Source organism: Ambystoma mexicanum, chromosome 4p (genome assembly GCF_040938575.1).
Source record: "Ambystoma mexicanum isolate Mex_15411 chromosome 4p, UKY_AmexF1_1, whole genome shotgun sequence".
In the NCBI taxonomy this organism is placed as follows: domain Eukaryota; kingdom Metazoa; phylum Chordata; class Amphibia; order Caudata; family Ambystomatidae; genus Ambystoma; species Ambystoma mexicanum.
In genome coordinates, this window is record NC_090927.1 from 555025641 (window position 1) to 555043266 (window position 17626).

Sequence of the window (17626 nt, forward strand, 5' to 3'; positions counted from 1 at the left end):
TATTCAGTGTTACATCACCCCATTGGTGATTGTTGTGTAACTAATAAAACATATTGTGATTAAATTTTAAATACAAAAATAAATATTTACCTTTGGAAACCAGCCTGATTCTTGTTTCAGTGTGACGGGGGGGGGGGAGTTCCAGGAGATGGCGTGATATGAGTGGTATATCGTTCAGAACAAAGAACTTTTAGACAAAAATAAAGAACGATTTCAGTTGTGCACTACATGCTAGGAGTTGACTTGGATGTGTGTCGGATTGAAATCACTTACACCGCAATGCAATACATCACAGTTGACTGAAAGCTAGGTCACCCATCATCACTCTTTCAACTAAAAAGAGATCCTAGACAGAGGACTAGCCTGCTAAAACCAGGATAGAGCAGCGACAAAAAAATGTGTACATGGTCATGAAATGGCTCAAGAACATTGGAAAGATATGTACCCAATCTTATTTTGAAACATGCAAAGGCCGTAGCTCAAAGATCAAGAATTGAATAAAGTTTTAAAATAAAATTTCACATGTGTAAACTTACTAGACAAATTACATTGTAACCAAGGACAACTTTGTCGTCCTTGGTAAGGGTACAACTCTGTGTATTTACTTAATTAACAGCACAGAGAATTGACATATGAGTGTGCCAATTGTAATTTGTGTGTACTTTCTAAGAGGCATTAACAGGTGAAATGGCATAGTACATCATTATTCTCAGCAGCATGTTGTAATAATTAAAGAAATAATGCATAGTTTGAAAAAACATAGCAAATAGACAAATGGTGCAAACAACCCACTAATGTACCCGCATCTTAATGAAAATATAGCAATGGATTTTAGGTTGAAGAATTGGCATGCTTTGTGACATATAAGTAGACAGTAAAGAAGGCAGGTAACTACCCCGGTTTTATGTTTTCGAAATCAAAAGGGAAACATACTATAATCATGTTTTTATTTAATTTCTGTTACAGTTGATAAAGAGTAGTAAACAGTTTTGCTCCATAACTATTAAAAATATATTTGGGCTGTGTTCGTATTTGAAGAGGCGTAAGTGTGCAGTCGGTATACACACTTTCAAGAAATGTCAAAAGCAGTACATGAAAGCAAAGTCTGTTTTCTTTATATGTGGATATTTATTTAGTATTAACTAGCAGTTGTGTCTGTGCTTCACACAGTAACTCCTACTTTGGTCTTATTTGAAGTTTATACAATGAACGAATATAGATGATGATGTTGCATGGTTGTTTGTGTTACCCAAATAACAATGCGTGAATGTGACCAAACATCGTTCCTTATGGTGAGTTTAATTTGTCCGAGCAGGACCTTCTGACTAATACCGTGTTTGTGAATTGTATTTTATGGAGAGTTATGGGGAGTTCCATGTGTACCGGCCATCCCGTTTTGCCTGCTGCCGTAATTGGTATACTATTATCCCTATACCAATGAACCCTTGTAGCAAATGTTGCTTGTCTTACCTGTAGGAGCTAGTGTGAACAAATCGTCTTTGTTTCTAACTCTTCAGCAAGCCACATAAAGTTGACCATGAGAAAAGCATGAAAATGATTGCAGATATTTTGAGTTGAAGTGTTGCTATTGCGCAGCAACATCATTGGTGTCCCGATCTACAGCCGAGGCAGCAGTGACCTCAACATAGGTTCTGTATGTGTAGGGTTGACACATGTACACTTGGAGTGCCATACCATACATGTACAGCCGAAGCATATAAGCTGTGTACTGTTGAGATGGCATTCATCAACTTCCGTCGGAAATTAAGTTCCTGTAATCATCATGAGAGATTTGCCACAAAGTGCTGGACAATGTCATCGCAAACACTATTCAATAGACATGCACCGTTTCCTGTCACCCACTTACTACAAAAGCACAATTTACTACAAAAGCACCGTTTTGTGTCACCCACATTATTTCAAAAGTGAGTGCCGCTAATGTCAGCTAGAATGCTGGTAGTATGGAAAGTTTAGGAAAAATGTATTGCTGATGTTTACGTAGAACTACAGCAGACCTATGGTGCAAAGAGCCATATGGCAGGGTTAAGCATTGCAGACCACTTAAAAAAAAAAAAAACTTTGATATTTTATACTTTTTACATTGTCTACACCATGGAACCTAACCACATGTCAAATCTAAAGTTTGTGGCATGCTGGGGTGTATGCTGAACATTTCGAACAGACAAACACACATATGCATAAATGGCAGCGGAAAGCATTGCAGACCACTTAAAAAGAATAGAGTGATTGAATAATGTATATTTGATACGTTTTACATTGTCTACACCATGGAAGCTACCCACATGCCAAATTTAAGGTACTTAGCATGTTAGGAAGTATGCTGAACATTTCGAACAGACACACACACATATCCACCAATGTCCCTTTGATATATATACTTGCAGGTGTACCCATGCTTTGCACAGTAATTCCTACTTCAGTCCTAGTTTGAGGTTTATGTAATTAAGTGAACCGATTCTTCTTTGAAAATAATGTTTCTAGTGTTTCCTATAGGAGCTAGTGTGAACAAATTGTTTTTGTTTCCAACTCTGGAGCAAGCCACATAAAGCTGACCATGAGAACAGTATGAATGCCGTAATCGCTCCCAGCCACTTTCAGTTGGAGCATTGTGATTGCGCAGCAACCTTGTTGGTGTCCCGAACTACAGCCGAGGCAGCAGCAACCACAACATAAGTGCCGTACGTGTATGGCTGAAGAACGTACGCTTGAAATGCCATACCCGTGTGTACGGCTGAAGCATGTAAGCTTCATACTGTTTAAGTGGCATTCATTCATCAACTTCTGTGGGAAATGAAGTTGTTGTAATTATCATGAGAGATTTGCCATGATGTGACAGACGACGTAATTGCAGACACTATTGCATTACTACAAAAGCACTGTTTTGTGTCACCTGCATGTCTTCAAAAGTGAGTGCTGCTAATGTCAGCAAGAATACTGATATTTTGCAACTATAGGAACAATGAAAGTAGAACTACGACAGAACTATGGTGTGAAGAGCCATATTGAAGGGTTAGCATTGCAGACCACTTAAAAAAAATATATGGAAAAGGCATATGTTACACTTGTTTCATACACCATGGAACCTACACACATGACACATATCAGGTTTTTAGAATGTTGGTAAATATACTGAACATTTCAAACAGACACACACACATATCCAAAAATTTTAGACCGCTTACAAAAAACAAATATACAAATATACATTTTATACTTTTTACATTCGCTACATCATTGAACCTACCACATGCCAAAAATAAGGTCTATAGCATGTTGGGAAGAATGCCGAACATTTCTAACAGACACACACACACAAATCCAAGCATTGCAGACCACTTAAACAACCGCTTACAAAAAAGAATGAAAACATTTCTATTTGAGGCTTTTTACATTGTCTACACCATCGAACCAACCCGCATGCCACATTTCAGGTTTTTAGCATGTTGAGAAGTATGCTAAACATTATGAACAGACGCACACACACAAATCCACAAATATCCTTTTTATGTATTATAGGGCAGCAATAGCCGACCTATAGCTAAGGTGAGTCAGACTCGAATAGGAACCCCTTTGTATTTTGTATTTGTATTTTGTTTATTTCTATATAGCGCATTAAGGTGTTTTGTAGCACGGCTGAATCTGAGCCCATCACCATTACCTGTGGGGTGCCGCAGGGGGCTTGCACCTCTCCTTGTTGCTATAATATTTTCACGGCTCCTTTATTTGCCATGCTAGACCATGAGAAAGTAATTTTCACCAATTACGTGGGTGACACGCAATATCTCATCCTGTTATCTGGCTCGCATTACTTGGATGAACTGGCTATCAAAAAAGTCTTCACCATTATTGAAACCTGGATGGTTTACAATAAGTTGGCCTTAAACAAATCCAGAACTGAGCTCTTAGTTATTGGTTACTCGCACATGGAAAAAACTTGGTCCAAGCTATGATAGCTTTCAATTGGGAGATGAAACTATTATTCCTCTGAAAAAAGTGAAGACGCTTGGCATTACTTTTGATCATCAACTATCCATGAAGCAACATGTCAGCAGTCTGATCTCTTCATGTGCTTATTATATAAAATTGCTAGCACACTTAAAATCCTTTATATCACAAGAAAATGCTGAAACTATTGCTAAAGCAATTATTGGGTCTACAATTGACTATTGATACGGCCTCTTATTGGGCCTGGACAAAAATGATCGTTACAAACTCCAAGTGTGCCAAAATGGCGCTATACGAGTTGTTATGAGACTCAAGCACAGAGACCATGTTATGTCTGCCAGATGCGCCCTCCACTGGCCCCCTATGGAGACTAGAATTTTATTTAGAACCCTGACTATAATACAAAAATGCAGACAGGGTAAAATGTGAATATCTAAAACAGCTACTCCCCATGAGAACAAATGGAAGAGCCGTGAGATCAAACAGTCAGCACCTCCTAAATGTTCTAAAATGCAGAACTACAAAAGTGGCTAATTCAGCATTCCTTGCTATTGGGCCCAAAGTTTGGAATGCTCTCCCTCTAGAAATGGGAAGAATTGAATTGCCGGAGACTTTTAAAACAAATGCTGAAGACTTACTTTTTTAACTAATATTGCTTTTAAATCAGGAATGATATTTTAACACTTTTAGTCTGCATTTTGCTGCTGGTTTTATTTGTTTATTGTGATGTCAGATCTTGTAGCTCCCTTAAGCCCTCCGGTCCATGGCTACGCTATATAAATACAGTAAAGTAAAGTAAAGCGCACTGAACTTTTAGGTATCTGGCCGCATTTCTTACAGTTACATATGTTACATATTAACATAAAGTTGAGACAAAGCAGGTATTGAATACAGGCATTGAATATAAAATAGACTAAAGTGTATCGTAGGGAGGTACAGAAACGAGCATGGTCATAGGACGTACAAGTTATTGAGTTTCTTGCATGGTCATCACAGTTTTGCATTTTTTCTAAACATAGTGAAAATGGTTCTGATCCAAGGGCTACTGGCAGTGCGTTCCACATTTTAGCTGCTAAAACAGGGAAACTGCTAAAACCTTACATTTCTACTGTTAATAACCTTTGATTCGAGTATTGGATGTGATTGAAATTATGAAAGCGATTAGGGACTCACGGGCCATCCCACACTGCAAAGTTGTGGCCTATTTCCCATTCGTTTTCCCATAGACAAAGAAGGTCAGTTTTTGCCAAAGCGCAAAGCCAAAACCGCTGGATGCATTTGGACCAGGTCCAGAACAACCTTTGGACACAAATCGGTCATTCCGTGCCGTAGGTATTTAAATATTTGACGCATAGTTATATTTACCCACAACTGGGTCTTCTTAGAAATTAAACAGCGACCATCTTGTTTTTCTCTCGACGCAAGAGACATTCAAGGTAATAGCCAAGGATATGGGAAAATGAAAAGCAGGTGAAAAACATGCAACTGCCACCAGGCTAGAAGTGGGGGGATGGGGGGCTGGCTTGAGGGCACCAAGAGATAATTTGGGAGTTGGAGAGGGTATAGAAACTAGGTTTGCAATACAAAGCTTTCTGTAGCCTCAGTTATAGCCTCAAATAGCCTACATCTCAAAGCACACTGCGTCACAGAGCTGGCACAAATGAGAGGGGCACTTGGTGAGGGCCTAGAGGGCAGGAAAGCATTTTTTCAGCAATTTTTCCGATATTCACAGCTATATTCAAAGCTATAAAGGACTATGGATAGCCAAGGGTATGTGTAGATCAGTGAAAGTGTCGAAGGAACTTTTTGGATGATATCACTTGGTGACCTCCGTGACCTGTTTAATTGCAAGGTTGAACTTTAGCATTGGTGTGTCAGAGAACGGAGACTTTGAGTTCCTCTACTCCTTTTGTTAGACTAGAAAGAAAAAAGCTTTGAGCACACCCTATTACTGCGCCAGACAAAATGAAGCTGGATCCAGAATTATTTGGTGATAGGTAATTTTAATTGGTGGCCCTTCAAGATGACACGTGTTTCGGCAAAGTGCATTTCTCAAATCAGTGCATCTCCACTGATGTTCCTCTTGATCATTGGAAAATTTTAAGTGTAGAGAATTACCAGGATAAATCCCAACTGAAAAAAACTGGTCTTGCGTCCCGCATCGGTGTGAAATGGTGGCCCATTTTAAAGGAAGCCATGCTAGTATGATCGCAATTTGTAAAGCATTTAAGAAAGTAATACACAATTTGTCAAAATAATCTCACCAATCCCGAGTTTGGTGATAGTTGATGATAGTTGGGCAGTAATTCCACTGGACTACTGCCAAACAGAATTACTGTTGCTGCCACTTAGTCCTGCAGATTTTTCGCAGGATTACAAGTGGTGGAAGGGAGTGGAAGGCCCCATTTTTTGGAGTCCATAGGGTGGTAAGCTGGAGGATGTATCTCCATCATGATGCTAGAGGTAACTCCTCCACTTCATGGCCCAACTCGGGATTTGCTGATGATTCTGGTACCACTTTTCTGCCACTGCACAACACTGGGAATAGGGCACAAAATGATACGAAAATGATCTATTAAAATGACTTGTTACATCTGTTCATGTTTTCACTCACCACTTTTTAACAAACAATTGAAATAAAGGGTCATATTACATCAATTATCTGGCAACTGCTGCTTTTTTTTGGTTTTAGAAGGGCATATTTAGTGACGTGCAAGGTGCAAATAAACTGCATTTAACCTTTATCTGGAAGTTCGGTATAGCGTTTGAATGCAACTTTCATTAAAATATGAACGTTCTAGCCTCACTTATAAGAGCGTTTGCAAACAGCTATTACAAGCCAGCGGTTAAAACAAGGTAAAAGAAACGGCAACGGCATGCTGCTGTTTTCGGTCCACTACTGGAAGGAGGACAATAGTACGCATACTCTTATAATTTGCAAAACATGTTGCCACCTATAACTGCTAAAAAAAGAAATTGATTAAACAGTTGCCAAAACATGTAAGCTAATTTCAACAACTTGGAAGGTTGTTGCAGAATACGTGAAAATATGACATTCTTTTAAAATGCATCTACCCAGTCAATATAAGTATGTGTATTCTCACCTATGCAGCTAGGGACCGTGTCGTTCCACTGTGCCAAGGCATTGGGTACTGTCTGGCAGCGGATGGCTTTGGAGCCTTGGAGAAGGTACCCGGGGCTGCATTCAAAACGAATGATTGAACCTGCTGAAAACTCCGAGCCGATCCTCCTTCCATACCTGGGCTCAGGAACAGAGCTGCACTGGGTGTCACTGGTGCGCGGCACAGCTGTTCGGGGGAAAAGCACCGGTGTCAAGTTTCTTTCCAATCATAAACGTGATTGAATAACAGGCTTCTTGGAACAACACATCTGTAATGACAGAGTCTACTGACATGTCTATTAAAACATACACAATACCGTGTCACTCTTAATTCGTGGTAAGACAGCTAGCACATGTGTTTTGGCATATTTTATCATTTGCCAACATAATTCTCCGCAATATTCTGTATTGGTCACATCATTACATTGCTAAATTCACATCATTAGATTGCTAAATCCTTTAGAGACAGGTCTGAAAAGTCAATTTGTGCTTGTGAACTTTATTTTTAGAATCGATCATTTTTAAGATTGTGTCAAGTATAAATGAAGTCATCATCATGGCATTAGCTCCTCACAACAATATTGATTAGAATGAAACTCAACAGACAGATGAGGTACTGGCAGGACAGCATTGGAGTTGTTTTTCTAATTTGATAACAATTAAATTGGCCCTCAAAAGCATGTTGGCACTAGAAAATGGATAAGACAATGCTCCTGATATACACATCGTATTGCGTCATTTTAAAAAGGCTTTTATAAACCAGACTCTAACAATGATTAGTACCCGGCGAGCACCAATGAGCTTGCAAAATGTAAGCTCATTGTCCCTCTCCCATGCCTCACCTGCCCGAAAAGGCTCCGACCTTTCTGGCATCCGGAGTTCTTTCTGCGACTGGCCATTTTTTTGTTTAGATTTTTTTTTCTTTTGTTTTAATGGCCACAATGGAAAGGTAGAATGGACTTTACTCCCTTCTCCATTTCCATGGTGGCCATTTTCTTTGTTCACCATGGCCACCGCGAAAAGGGAAGACACGTCTGGCAACCGAAAAAAAACCACTATTAGTACCCAGGTCTAGCTTGCCATGTTACTAATGGCAATAAGCCCCTCGCCCAGGGGTCATTGCTGCAGCCGGTAATGCCCCTAGGGCCTGTAACTATGGGCCCTGGGGGCATTACCTGATGCGGTAATGACCCTCCGGCTGCAGGCTTATTGCCTTAAAGTGGTCATTATAGAACACAGGCAAACTGCATTTAACAGTGGATTATTAAATGCACTGATATAAATATGAAGGAAGATAGCAAAACATTCAGCTCCAGACTGCACAGTATTCATGCCACCCAAGTATTCTCACTTTCATCTCCACACATTTAAGCTATGTATAGGCTCATGTAGTCGGAGAACTACACTGCAGGTATACGTTTAATGTACGTGAGCAGCAGAACAGATGCATCCTGACAGAGTAGCTCTCACCTTCTCTTCTGAAATGCATTTTAAATGCTGCACTTTCAGAAATGTTTATGATGAACAGAAATATACATACTTTCAAATGGACTAATCCCTATATTGTTTGTTTCATTAAAACAAAGATGTTGTCTTATATTTGGAAATGTGGAAGAGTCTAGGCTGTCATTACTATGTAACTGAGTTTATTTTGTATTGCTATGTCTGCAAGCGAGGTTCATTATCGTTGCTGTTAGAGAAAACTTCACAATGCTGCATTCATTGCATGCCAGCTTTGGATGTAAAACTCACTTTACTCCTGCCTTCTTCTCACTTTTAGTTTTTACCATGCGATGAATGAGCTATTTATGACCTTGAAATATTTTCAGTTATTTCAACTAATGGTATTAAAACTCCACATATCTGTGCAATTTAAAACATTTCTCAAATGACGTTCATAACTTTACAAAGTTCAGTATTTCTATTTGATTATCTCCGGCCTCCTACTTACATCATTTTTTTTGGAGAGGTTCCTTTTTGCCAATCCTTGTCTCTTGGCACACCTGTCTACTTTCCTCAACTTTAACTGACTTCTTTCACTCCAGTTCTTCGTAACCTTGTGCAGTTTCCCCAGTTTTAAAATGTTGCATTCTGCTTTCTACACTTATGATTTGTCATTGACCTCGTCAATGTTTCACATGATGATTACACTCTCGACCACATCACAGTTAAGTAGTATTTAAAAGCATTTTCTTAATTTGCAATTTTAATACTGTCACTGCATTCATATTCATTAAGACATGTTTCCAGTGACCCAATTGCCCTATATTTCTTGTTGCGCATCACCCATAATGGCCTCCATAGTTGTGCATTTCTTGGAGTGTAAGTTCTTCATTTTGTCTTTCATGTGTGCTTGCATCAGTTGGGTCGGGTTGTCTACACTGGCGGGGGTGCTCTCACACCTATATTTAGAAGGTTTTGCCCTGACAAACATTTCTGTTTCATGACATTTGTGTAAGATCTATGATCTGTTCTGTATGGTGGGATGTCACTACATCCATGTTGGTGTTTATGCCCGCCAGTTACTCTTCTGGTGCTGAAGCTTGTTTTGGATAATAATTTCTCAAAGTTGTGTCCTATGTTTAATTGTCATCCTCCATCAGTAACTATTCATTTTTTATGTTTTTTTGTATTGTTCTGAAGCCTGAAATAAGTCAATTGTGCATGCATTTTATGGTTTTTCTATCCAAAGTTGTCTAATGGTATGTCATGAGGGGCAGATTTCTCATTCCAACTGTATCATCAGTCATCTTTTGCAAACATAATACCCTTCCTTGCATATAATTGGTGGATCAGATCATCGACCACATTTACCCTCAAATCAAAAAATATGCTCTGTACTGATTGTCATGAAAAAATCTAGAGGGTTATAACTTTTTCGGGCTAGTGTTTTTGGGCGCGATAAGATCCAACTTTCAAGCATGGTGAAACCTGCCTAACGCTCTCAATGAGAGTTTTACAGTGATGGTAAAATGTCTACATGTGTCCAACTTCAGCAGCATGTCAACTAAGTCCATATATGCATGCTTGGCTCAGCTCTGGAGTTTACGTACTCAAAATCTTCTAAATTAAATCTACACTACCACTTACTGTAAGAAGTGAGCTGAGTTCAATGTCCTACGCCAGGGCTCTTCAACCTCTGCACCGCCAATTTTTTGGACTACAATTCGCATCACCCTTTGACAGCATACTTAATGGTAAGAGATCTTGGAAGTCATACTCCAATACATCTGGAAAGTCACAGGTTGCAGACCCCTTTCCTGCTGAAACAAGTAAGCCCAGCATCACATTTGAAGAAACACCTTTGGTTCATGTGAGAGAAAGCTATCCTTTCGAGGATTTATGGAACTCTAATCTGGGTCAGCATGTTAAACCATATTCGCATAAATACTGCCTGATTATACACATTGGCCTAAGCCATTTCACATTTGTATTAAAAACATATGCTTAAATAGATCTAGACAGAATTGACTTTGCCGCGATTTTGGAAAACATCTGCCATTTTGATTCTGACTCTTGCTCTCTGTTCAGAAATGATTAACCATGTTTCCAGCTGCCAGAGCAGACTGACCTTTGAGTCTATGTCAACACTAGAGCTGCCAAGAGCAGACTATTTGTTCTGTGCAAAGAGACCTTGTAGTCAGAATGAACTCTCATTCAAAGTGTTATCTATGTCTACAGACTCATCCTCCCTCAAACAGTGACATACAATGCAAAGTAAGGGATGCTGTGAGTTTTGGAAGAAATCCTTTGTGAATTTCTTGCAACAGGACTTATCCTAAAGCTCAAGAAACAAGGAAATATCTACACAGCTGGATACAACAAGGTTTGCCAATAGGTTTAAGGAACCTTGGAGCCACAGTGAACTTCAATTCAAAGTGTTGTCTGCATCAATAGCATCAGCCATATACAAACATCAGAACTGAATGGTAGACAAACTAAAACTATGTGCCTTAGCAATAAACTGTTGAATTTGTTTCTTGAAACTAGGATTAACTTGAGCAGGAGAACCAACTTCACCATTGAATCTTCAAGGATAGGACAACATGTCAAAAGTGTATACTAATATTTTTATATTTGTTATGTGAACTGGGCACAAACCCAAATGTGTAACTTATTAGTTTGGAGAAGGGCTGGTCTATGACCAGGACTGTGTATAAATACTGCATGTTTTGTGATGACCAGCACTCACTCCCCTTACAGTGTCTGCTGGTACACACTGCAAGGTGCTTGAGCACCTGATAGCTATCTGCTTTGATATTTGAATCTGTACAGAATAAAGTTATATTCATAACTTTGACTTTGTGACTGGCTGATTCAATTTTTGGTGGTACTAATCCTCGATATTCCTTGCTGATCTATCAAGCACAGGGTAAATTACCAGAGATGGTTTCTATACATGTCTGTCAGATAATGTGATCTACAAGATTCTCATTCTCTCAGAATATAATGATCACTCTGCAGTATCAAGAGACCACACACAGACTTCCCTGCAGCCTGACTAATGTACATGCATTCAATAGGTGTTCTACAAATGCATAGTCGATTATTACAGTCAAACCTATAGTGAAAATGCCTAATTGGGTGGTGGCACACAAGTCTGCTGAGCTGGGCTCCTGCTGATCAAGCGTGTTTCCACCATGTTTTTGCACCATTTCCATCTGCTCTTGCATCTCACCAAAGAATGTGAACTTCAGGTGACAAAAAGCAAATGCTGACTCATTTAATTGTTCAATATCAAATGATGCTCAAGATTAAAATCTGCATTGCCATTGCTATATGTTTTGCTATTTGTAAACCCATTTGCACACGCATGGCATCATCTCGATTTAACACCTCCTATGTCCACATAAATAAGTTGCCCTAAGTTTCCATTTGAGCTAGTCCATGAGGGAATCAGAACAATGTCCCAATTACTGTCAATGTATTTTAAATTACAACACTGGTAATACATCTTTAATTAGTTATGGCAGCCCATCAATACTAGGAAAGTAAAAAGGTGTGCCTCCAGGCAGTTACATCCTAAACATACCTCTTAATATTAGCCTAACCCTCCACGGGATCCTTTAATTATAGCATATTGATTCTCATATTCTTTTCCGGATGTGCGAAATGCATCAAGCTAAGGGCTTCAAGCTGGATTTACAAGCATATATCGCACAAAAAAGAGGATTCATAAAAATGAAAATGCATACAATTTCACTATAATGAAAATGATAACTTTCCATAAACATTACTGATGGACACAGGCTGATTGTTAAATCATTACAGCAGTGGCACTAGAATTGGCTTGGAACATCTAAGTAAATATCCTTATTTGCATACTAAGTGCCAGAAGAACACAATAAATCGGAATCATCCTTAGCAGCTCATTAAACAGGACTAAAAAGCCAGATATAGCACTCGGAAATACTTCATTGACATTCAGATGCCTGGATAACTCAAGTCTGTAAAACAACTGAATACATTCACAAAGCACAAGTAAACAGACTCCCAAATAAATCAAGCAACAACAATATAGCTCATATCATTGGCTGTCTTTGAGTATATATTGAGCACATCCATAGCGTTGGGAAGCAATGGAGCATCGTGCATCAGTACAGGTTGCAGATACAATTAGGAACATTCCTTGACACACAACACATTTTACCAGCCTATTGTTTAAGCAAGCAGGAAATAGATATAATTTATTTAGTGGGTAACATTTAAAGGGACAATGCTAACATGGGAGATGGGTTTTGGAACAGGGGTGGGCTGAAGAGGGGAATACTTGGCTGGGTTAAGTAATTTCGGGGGCATATCTAACAGTGTGTGAACAATGTGGTCCTTTCAGTTGAGGGTCTTCATTTATTTTCTGGATTGAATGAAGGTTGGGGGTTGTCTCTGAGTCATATGTTGATTGGCATGTGATTACAAAGTCTGGGGGCATAGATCTAGAATGTGTGTTCCCTGGGTACTCCTTTAGTCTGGCCAGTCCTAACTTAAGATAAGGTGCTGTCAAGTAGAGATGCTTTCTTTTGGTTTGAGAGAGCGTGGCTGGTGACAGCTTTGAGCAGGAATCATCTTGCTTTGTAGGTGATCTGAGCCTGTTGGAGTACAACTGCAATCATGGTTGTGTTCATTGTTCAGTCATTTTCTTTGTCTAGTAATTCCAGAAACATTTAATAACACAGGCAGTAACTTGAAGGCCACTTTACAAAGGTGATAGTGGTAGTGGGTAGGCCAGTGATCAGAGCATTGCTTCTGTCCAGGCAAGTATTTTGATTCTGAAGCTAATGTCTGGAAAGTAGGGTTGATGTTTTGCAGAAGGGATAGTTGTTATCATACAAAGTTTTCTTCACAGTGTATGTTTTAAAGGTGAGGTGGCTTACTCTGAGAGTTGTTGTGGGATGTCAACTGCGAAGGGAACCACTAGAGGTTTATATAGTACAGGCAGGTATGGATGTGGGTTGTTCAGTCTTATCATTGAGAAGTTGGCAGTGTTCAGTTTGAGGGTGTTGAAGGGAATTGAAGTCTGGGTCTGGATGCTGGCAAAGGACGTTGGGGCTCCACTGTGAGGCTAATGATCTTGGTGAGAAGATGGATCCCTTTGCAAGTCCAAAGGCAGTGGGTAGCGGTGATGATATGGATGTATCTATCTGGACAAACTGATGGTTATCTTCTTGGTAGGATGTGAACCCGCAGAGGATGTTCTCTGCAAGTCCCATGGGGTGGGCGAATACATTGTGGAGTGTCTGATGAACTATTGTGTCCAATGCTGAAAAGTAATTGCTACACATGGTATTACTGGCCTAAGAGACACATGTAAATGAACATACAAAATATCAATGAGTAATGGAATTATTTGGATAGAGCTGCTTGTTATGCAATACGAATCAATACTTTTAATATACAAAAATAATCCTTGAAGTGTTGATTGCTACAATATTTATGTGGCCTTGAAGTAGATAGATGTACTGAGAAAATAAGGCCAGTAGAATGTACGATAAATTTCTGTTTGGCATAAACTATTTTAATTCAACAGAAATGTGATTGTATTTTTCACTTTCTACATATCAGGTCTGCAAAAAAAAAAAGCTTTAGCCACTCCATGTAAATTACATTTTTGCCAAGTGAATGGAATTGTGTACTCTTTGTGCTCAGTTTGGTATAATATTTACTGTGTTACATAAACATCCTTCGGTACATTCCATACACATGCATGTCCAATTTGTGTACAAGATGTCCATTCATTGAGAATATGTCTACTGGCCCTTCAATACGAATGGGTGGCATCAGCGTGTGTCGTAAGTGCATGTGTTGTGAGAATGAATGGTGTAAGGTTCATGAGTGTTTGGTCTCTAAGTGTCTAGCATGTGCATATGGCATGACATGAGTGTATAATGCAAGGTGTATGCATGTTTGATGTGTAAATGTCTGGCCTGTGTGCATGGAAAATAAGACAAATATGAGTATTTGGTGTGAAGTCATATGAAATGCAAATGTTAAATTATGCTCATGTGCACATGAAAACCTACATTAAAGTGAGGCTTCACTTTGATGTGAGTTTCTATACATTAAGGCATATCAAGTTTTACAGTTCATACACTTGAACAGTTTACATCTCCTATGTTATGCCTCATGTACATATGAAACATGACTTCAAAGTCAGCCCTGACTTTAAAGTCAGTAAATATATATATATATATATATATATATATATATATATATATATATATATATATATATATATATATATATTCATTGAAACAACTATGTTAACGGGATGTTATGGTCAAGTTGCACTAATAAAAACCTATTAAATTCAGTGAAAAAATGTTGTTAAAGGGACATAAAGGTTACAAGTAAAATTGAAAAACCCAAGAAATGTGTGAGTTATGGTAAGCTATGCAACCATAACTCACGCCAAAGCCATGTATTGCTAAGACTAACACCCAGGATATCAAAGATGACATCACAAATGACATCATTGATGACATCAATTAGAACATTCAGTTGCTTTAGAAAACATTGGCAAACATTGCACCAACAGCAACCTTCTCAAAAACACATACAAGAAAGAAATAGCAAAGTTTCAAAACACATCTGCTGAAATACCAAAGTACGTTTCTGTTGTTGTAGAACTTTTTATAAAAACGGTACAAAAATTGCAGATATGGCCTACAAAATACAAATACAAGACTATGTGGAATCCCAATAGGTCCAATTCTAAATAGAGTGTTTACCAACTGTTTCAACCCTAAAAGAGAACACCCACTTTACTTGACATTGAATAAAACCATTGAATAAAACATGTCACATATTTTATGATGTCATATGAAATTATAGTTTATTTGTATCGCGCTCATGCACAAGTGTTCCAGAGTGCGACAAGGCAAGTGAGGGGAACAGGGGAGAACAAAACAACCATCTTACTAGGCCCAGTGACATTGAGAATGCACAAGTGCAAGGGAAAGGGAAAGGGGAAAAGTGCATGGAAGGCGGACAGTGGAAAGTGCGGAGAGCGGAGTAACAGATAAATAATAATAAATAAAAATAAATAGATAACAGAGGCAATAAACAGTGGCGGTGCAGCCAGCAAGTGGCAAGTGCTGTGTTTATGGCAGCAGACTGGGTAAGTCTGATAAGTGCAGAAAAGAAGAAACATGGGGTTAGGGGGGGTGTCTGTATGGGTACAGATGCAAGTCTCCAGTGTAAGGGGTGGCCGGGAGACAGTGCAGGAGGGTGGAAGGGTGAGCAGGTACCTGGGCCCAGGGGACAGAGGGTGGCCAGGTGCACAGTGCCAAGAAAGAGAGCGGAGAGCAGGAGGGGAGAGGCAGATTGAAGGCAGAAGCAAAGAGGAGGGTCTTCAGGTGCTTCCGGAACCAGAGATGGTTCTCCTCAAGTTTTAGAATGGCAGGGAGGCTATTCCAGAGGGAGGCCCCGGAAGAAGACAGAGATCTATCCCCAGCTTGTTTCTTTGAAAAACGATTGACCCTGAGGGAGTTTGAGGTAGAGGAGCAAAGCGCTCGAGAGGGGAGTTATTTGTGGAGGGATAGCTGAAGGTATATTGGACCCAGGCCCCAGAAAGCCTTGTGGACAATGCAACAAGTTTTGAATTTAATCCTTGCAGCCACTGGGAGCCAATGGAGAGATTTCAAAGCTTGAGAGATACAATCTCAGGGCTTGAGGCAAAGGACAAGTCTCGCAGTCCTGTAGTGGATTAGTTGCAGAGGGTGGAGAATAGAGGCAGGTAGATTTAGAAAAAGGTTGTTACAATAGTCCAGCCTAGAGAGAACCAGAGCTTGGGAGACAGTAAGCTTCTGAGGGAAGGAGAGTAAAGGCAGGGTACCTCTGACGAGGTGCAGTAGGAAGTTTGACTTTTTAGAGAGCTCAGAGGTGTGGGCGGAGAAGGAAGGTGTGAAGTCAAAGATGACCCCGAGGTTCTTAGCCTCGCAGTTGGCAGTAGAAGGAGGGGCAAGGGAAGCATGCCAGAGAGTGGGGGGAAAGAATGGTGAAGGTGTGCCGATGAGGAGTATCTCTGTCTTGCTGGCATTCAGACAAAGATCATTGGCGGCACACCAATCTTGAATGGCAGTTAGGCAGTCAGAGATGAGAGAGGGAGAGGAGGTGGCCAAGGGCAGCTTGAAAATGAGTGTCATCAGCGTAGCATTGGAAATTTGTGTAGAAAATCGCAATGCAGAGGGCGACAGTTGCCAGATATTGTTTGAAAAGCCAGGGCAAGAGGTTAGACCCCTGCGGGACACCACAAGTAGAGAGGAACATAGATGATAGGAAGGACCCAAGTTGGAACTGGGAGGGTCAATCAGAGAGGAAAGAGGTCAGCCAGGCCAGAGACTGATCAGTGATACCCAGGTTATCACAGAGACAGCTGAGCAGGATGGTATGGTTGACTGTGTCAAGACAGAAGAGAGATTGAGTAGTATGAGTACAGAGGGAGTGTTAGAGTCAAGGTTGGAGAGCAGATCTTCACAGATGTTCAGGAGAGTAGTTTCCGTAGTATTTTGCAAGTATTATGCCAATAGGCAAACGTGTGCACTTGAAGTTACAGAGCAGAATGTCAAATTAATTACACTGTAATGTATGTGTTTTTCATACATTTTCAATCACACTGACTATACATTTCAAATAATGTGTTGCACCATAACGTTTGATCCTATACTGAAATATTATGTATGTGTTTTGGGTAGGTGTGTTGAGTCTATCGACTGTGCATTTATGTGTGACACAACAGAGCACTGTAAAACAAGAATATCTATTTATATTTTACAGGGCCTGCAGTAGTGGCCCTGTAGGTATGGTTAAGTTGCTCAACACACAGAAAGAACACGTTTTGGGCAGCTTATAACTTTGGCGCCATTCAACAAATCCTCAGCAAACCTTGCAGAAAAAGTGTATGGTCATCTTGGAATTAGTGGTTTCGTCAGGGAGGTGGCAGAGTTATAGAACGGTCCCATAATTTTTGAAATCCTCACAGACACAATGGAAAACAAATGCTGCTCGCACCTATATCCCAATCTGCTGGATAGAGTTGCAGCA

General features: G+C 39.8%; 1 protein-coding gene across 2 annotated transcripts in view; it reads right to left on the reverse strand.

Moving 5' to 3' along the window:
- Positions 1-17626, reverse strand: part of CSMD1 (CUB and Sushi multiple domains 1) — a 5442057-nt gene that overhangs the window by 1276998 nt on the left and 4147433 nt on the right. For both annotated transcript variants that reach the window (XM_069606098.1, XM_069606099.1), the window contains exon 34: positions 7071-7274. In XM_069606098.1, the coding sequence (XP_069462199.1) occupies positions 7071-7274 (204 nt within the window). The remainder of the gene's footprint in view (positions 1-7070; positions 7275-17626) is intronic.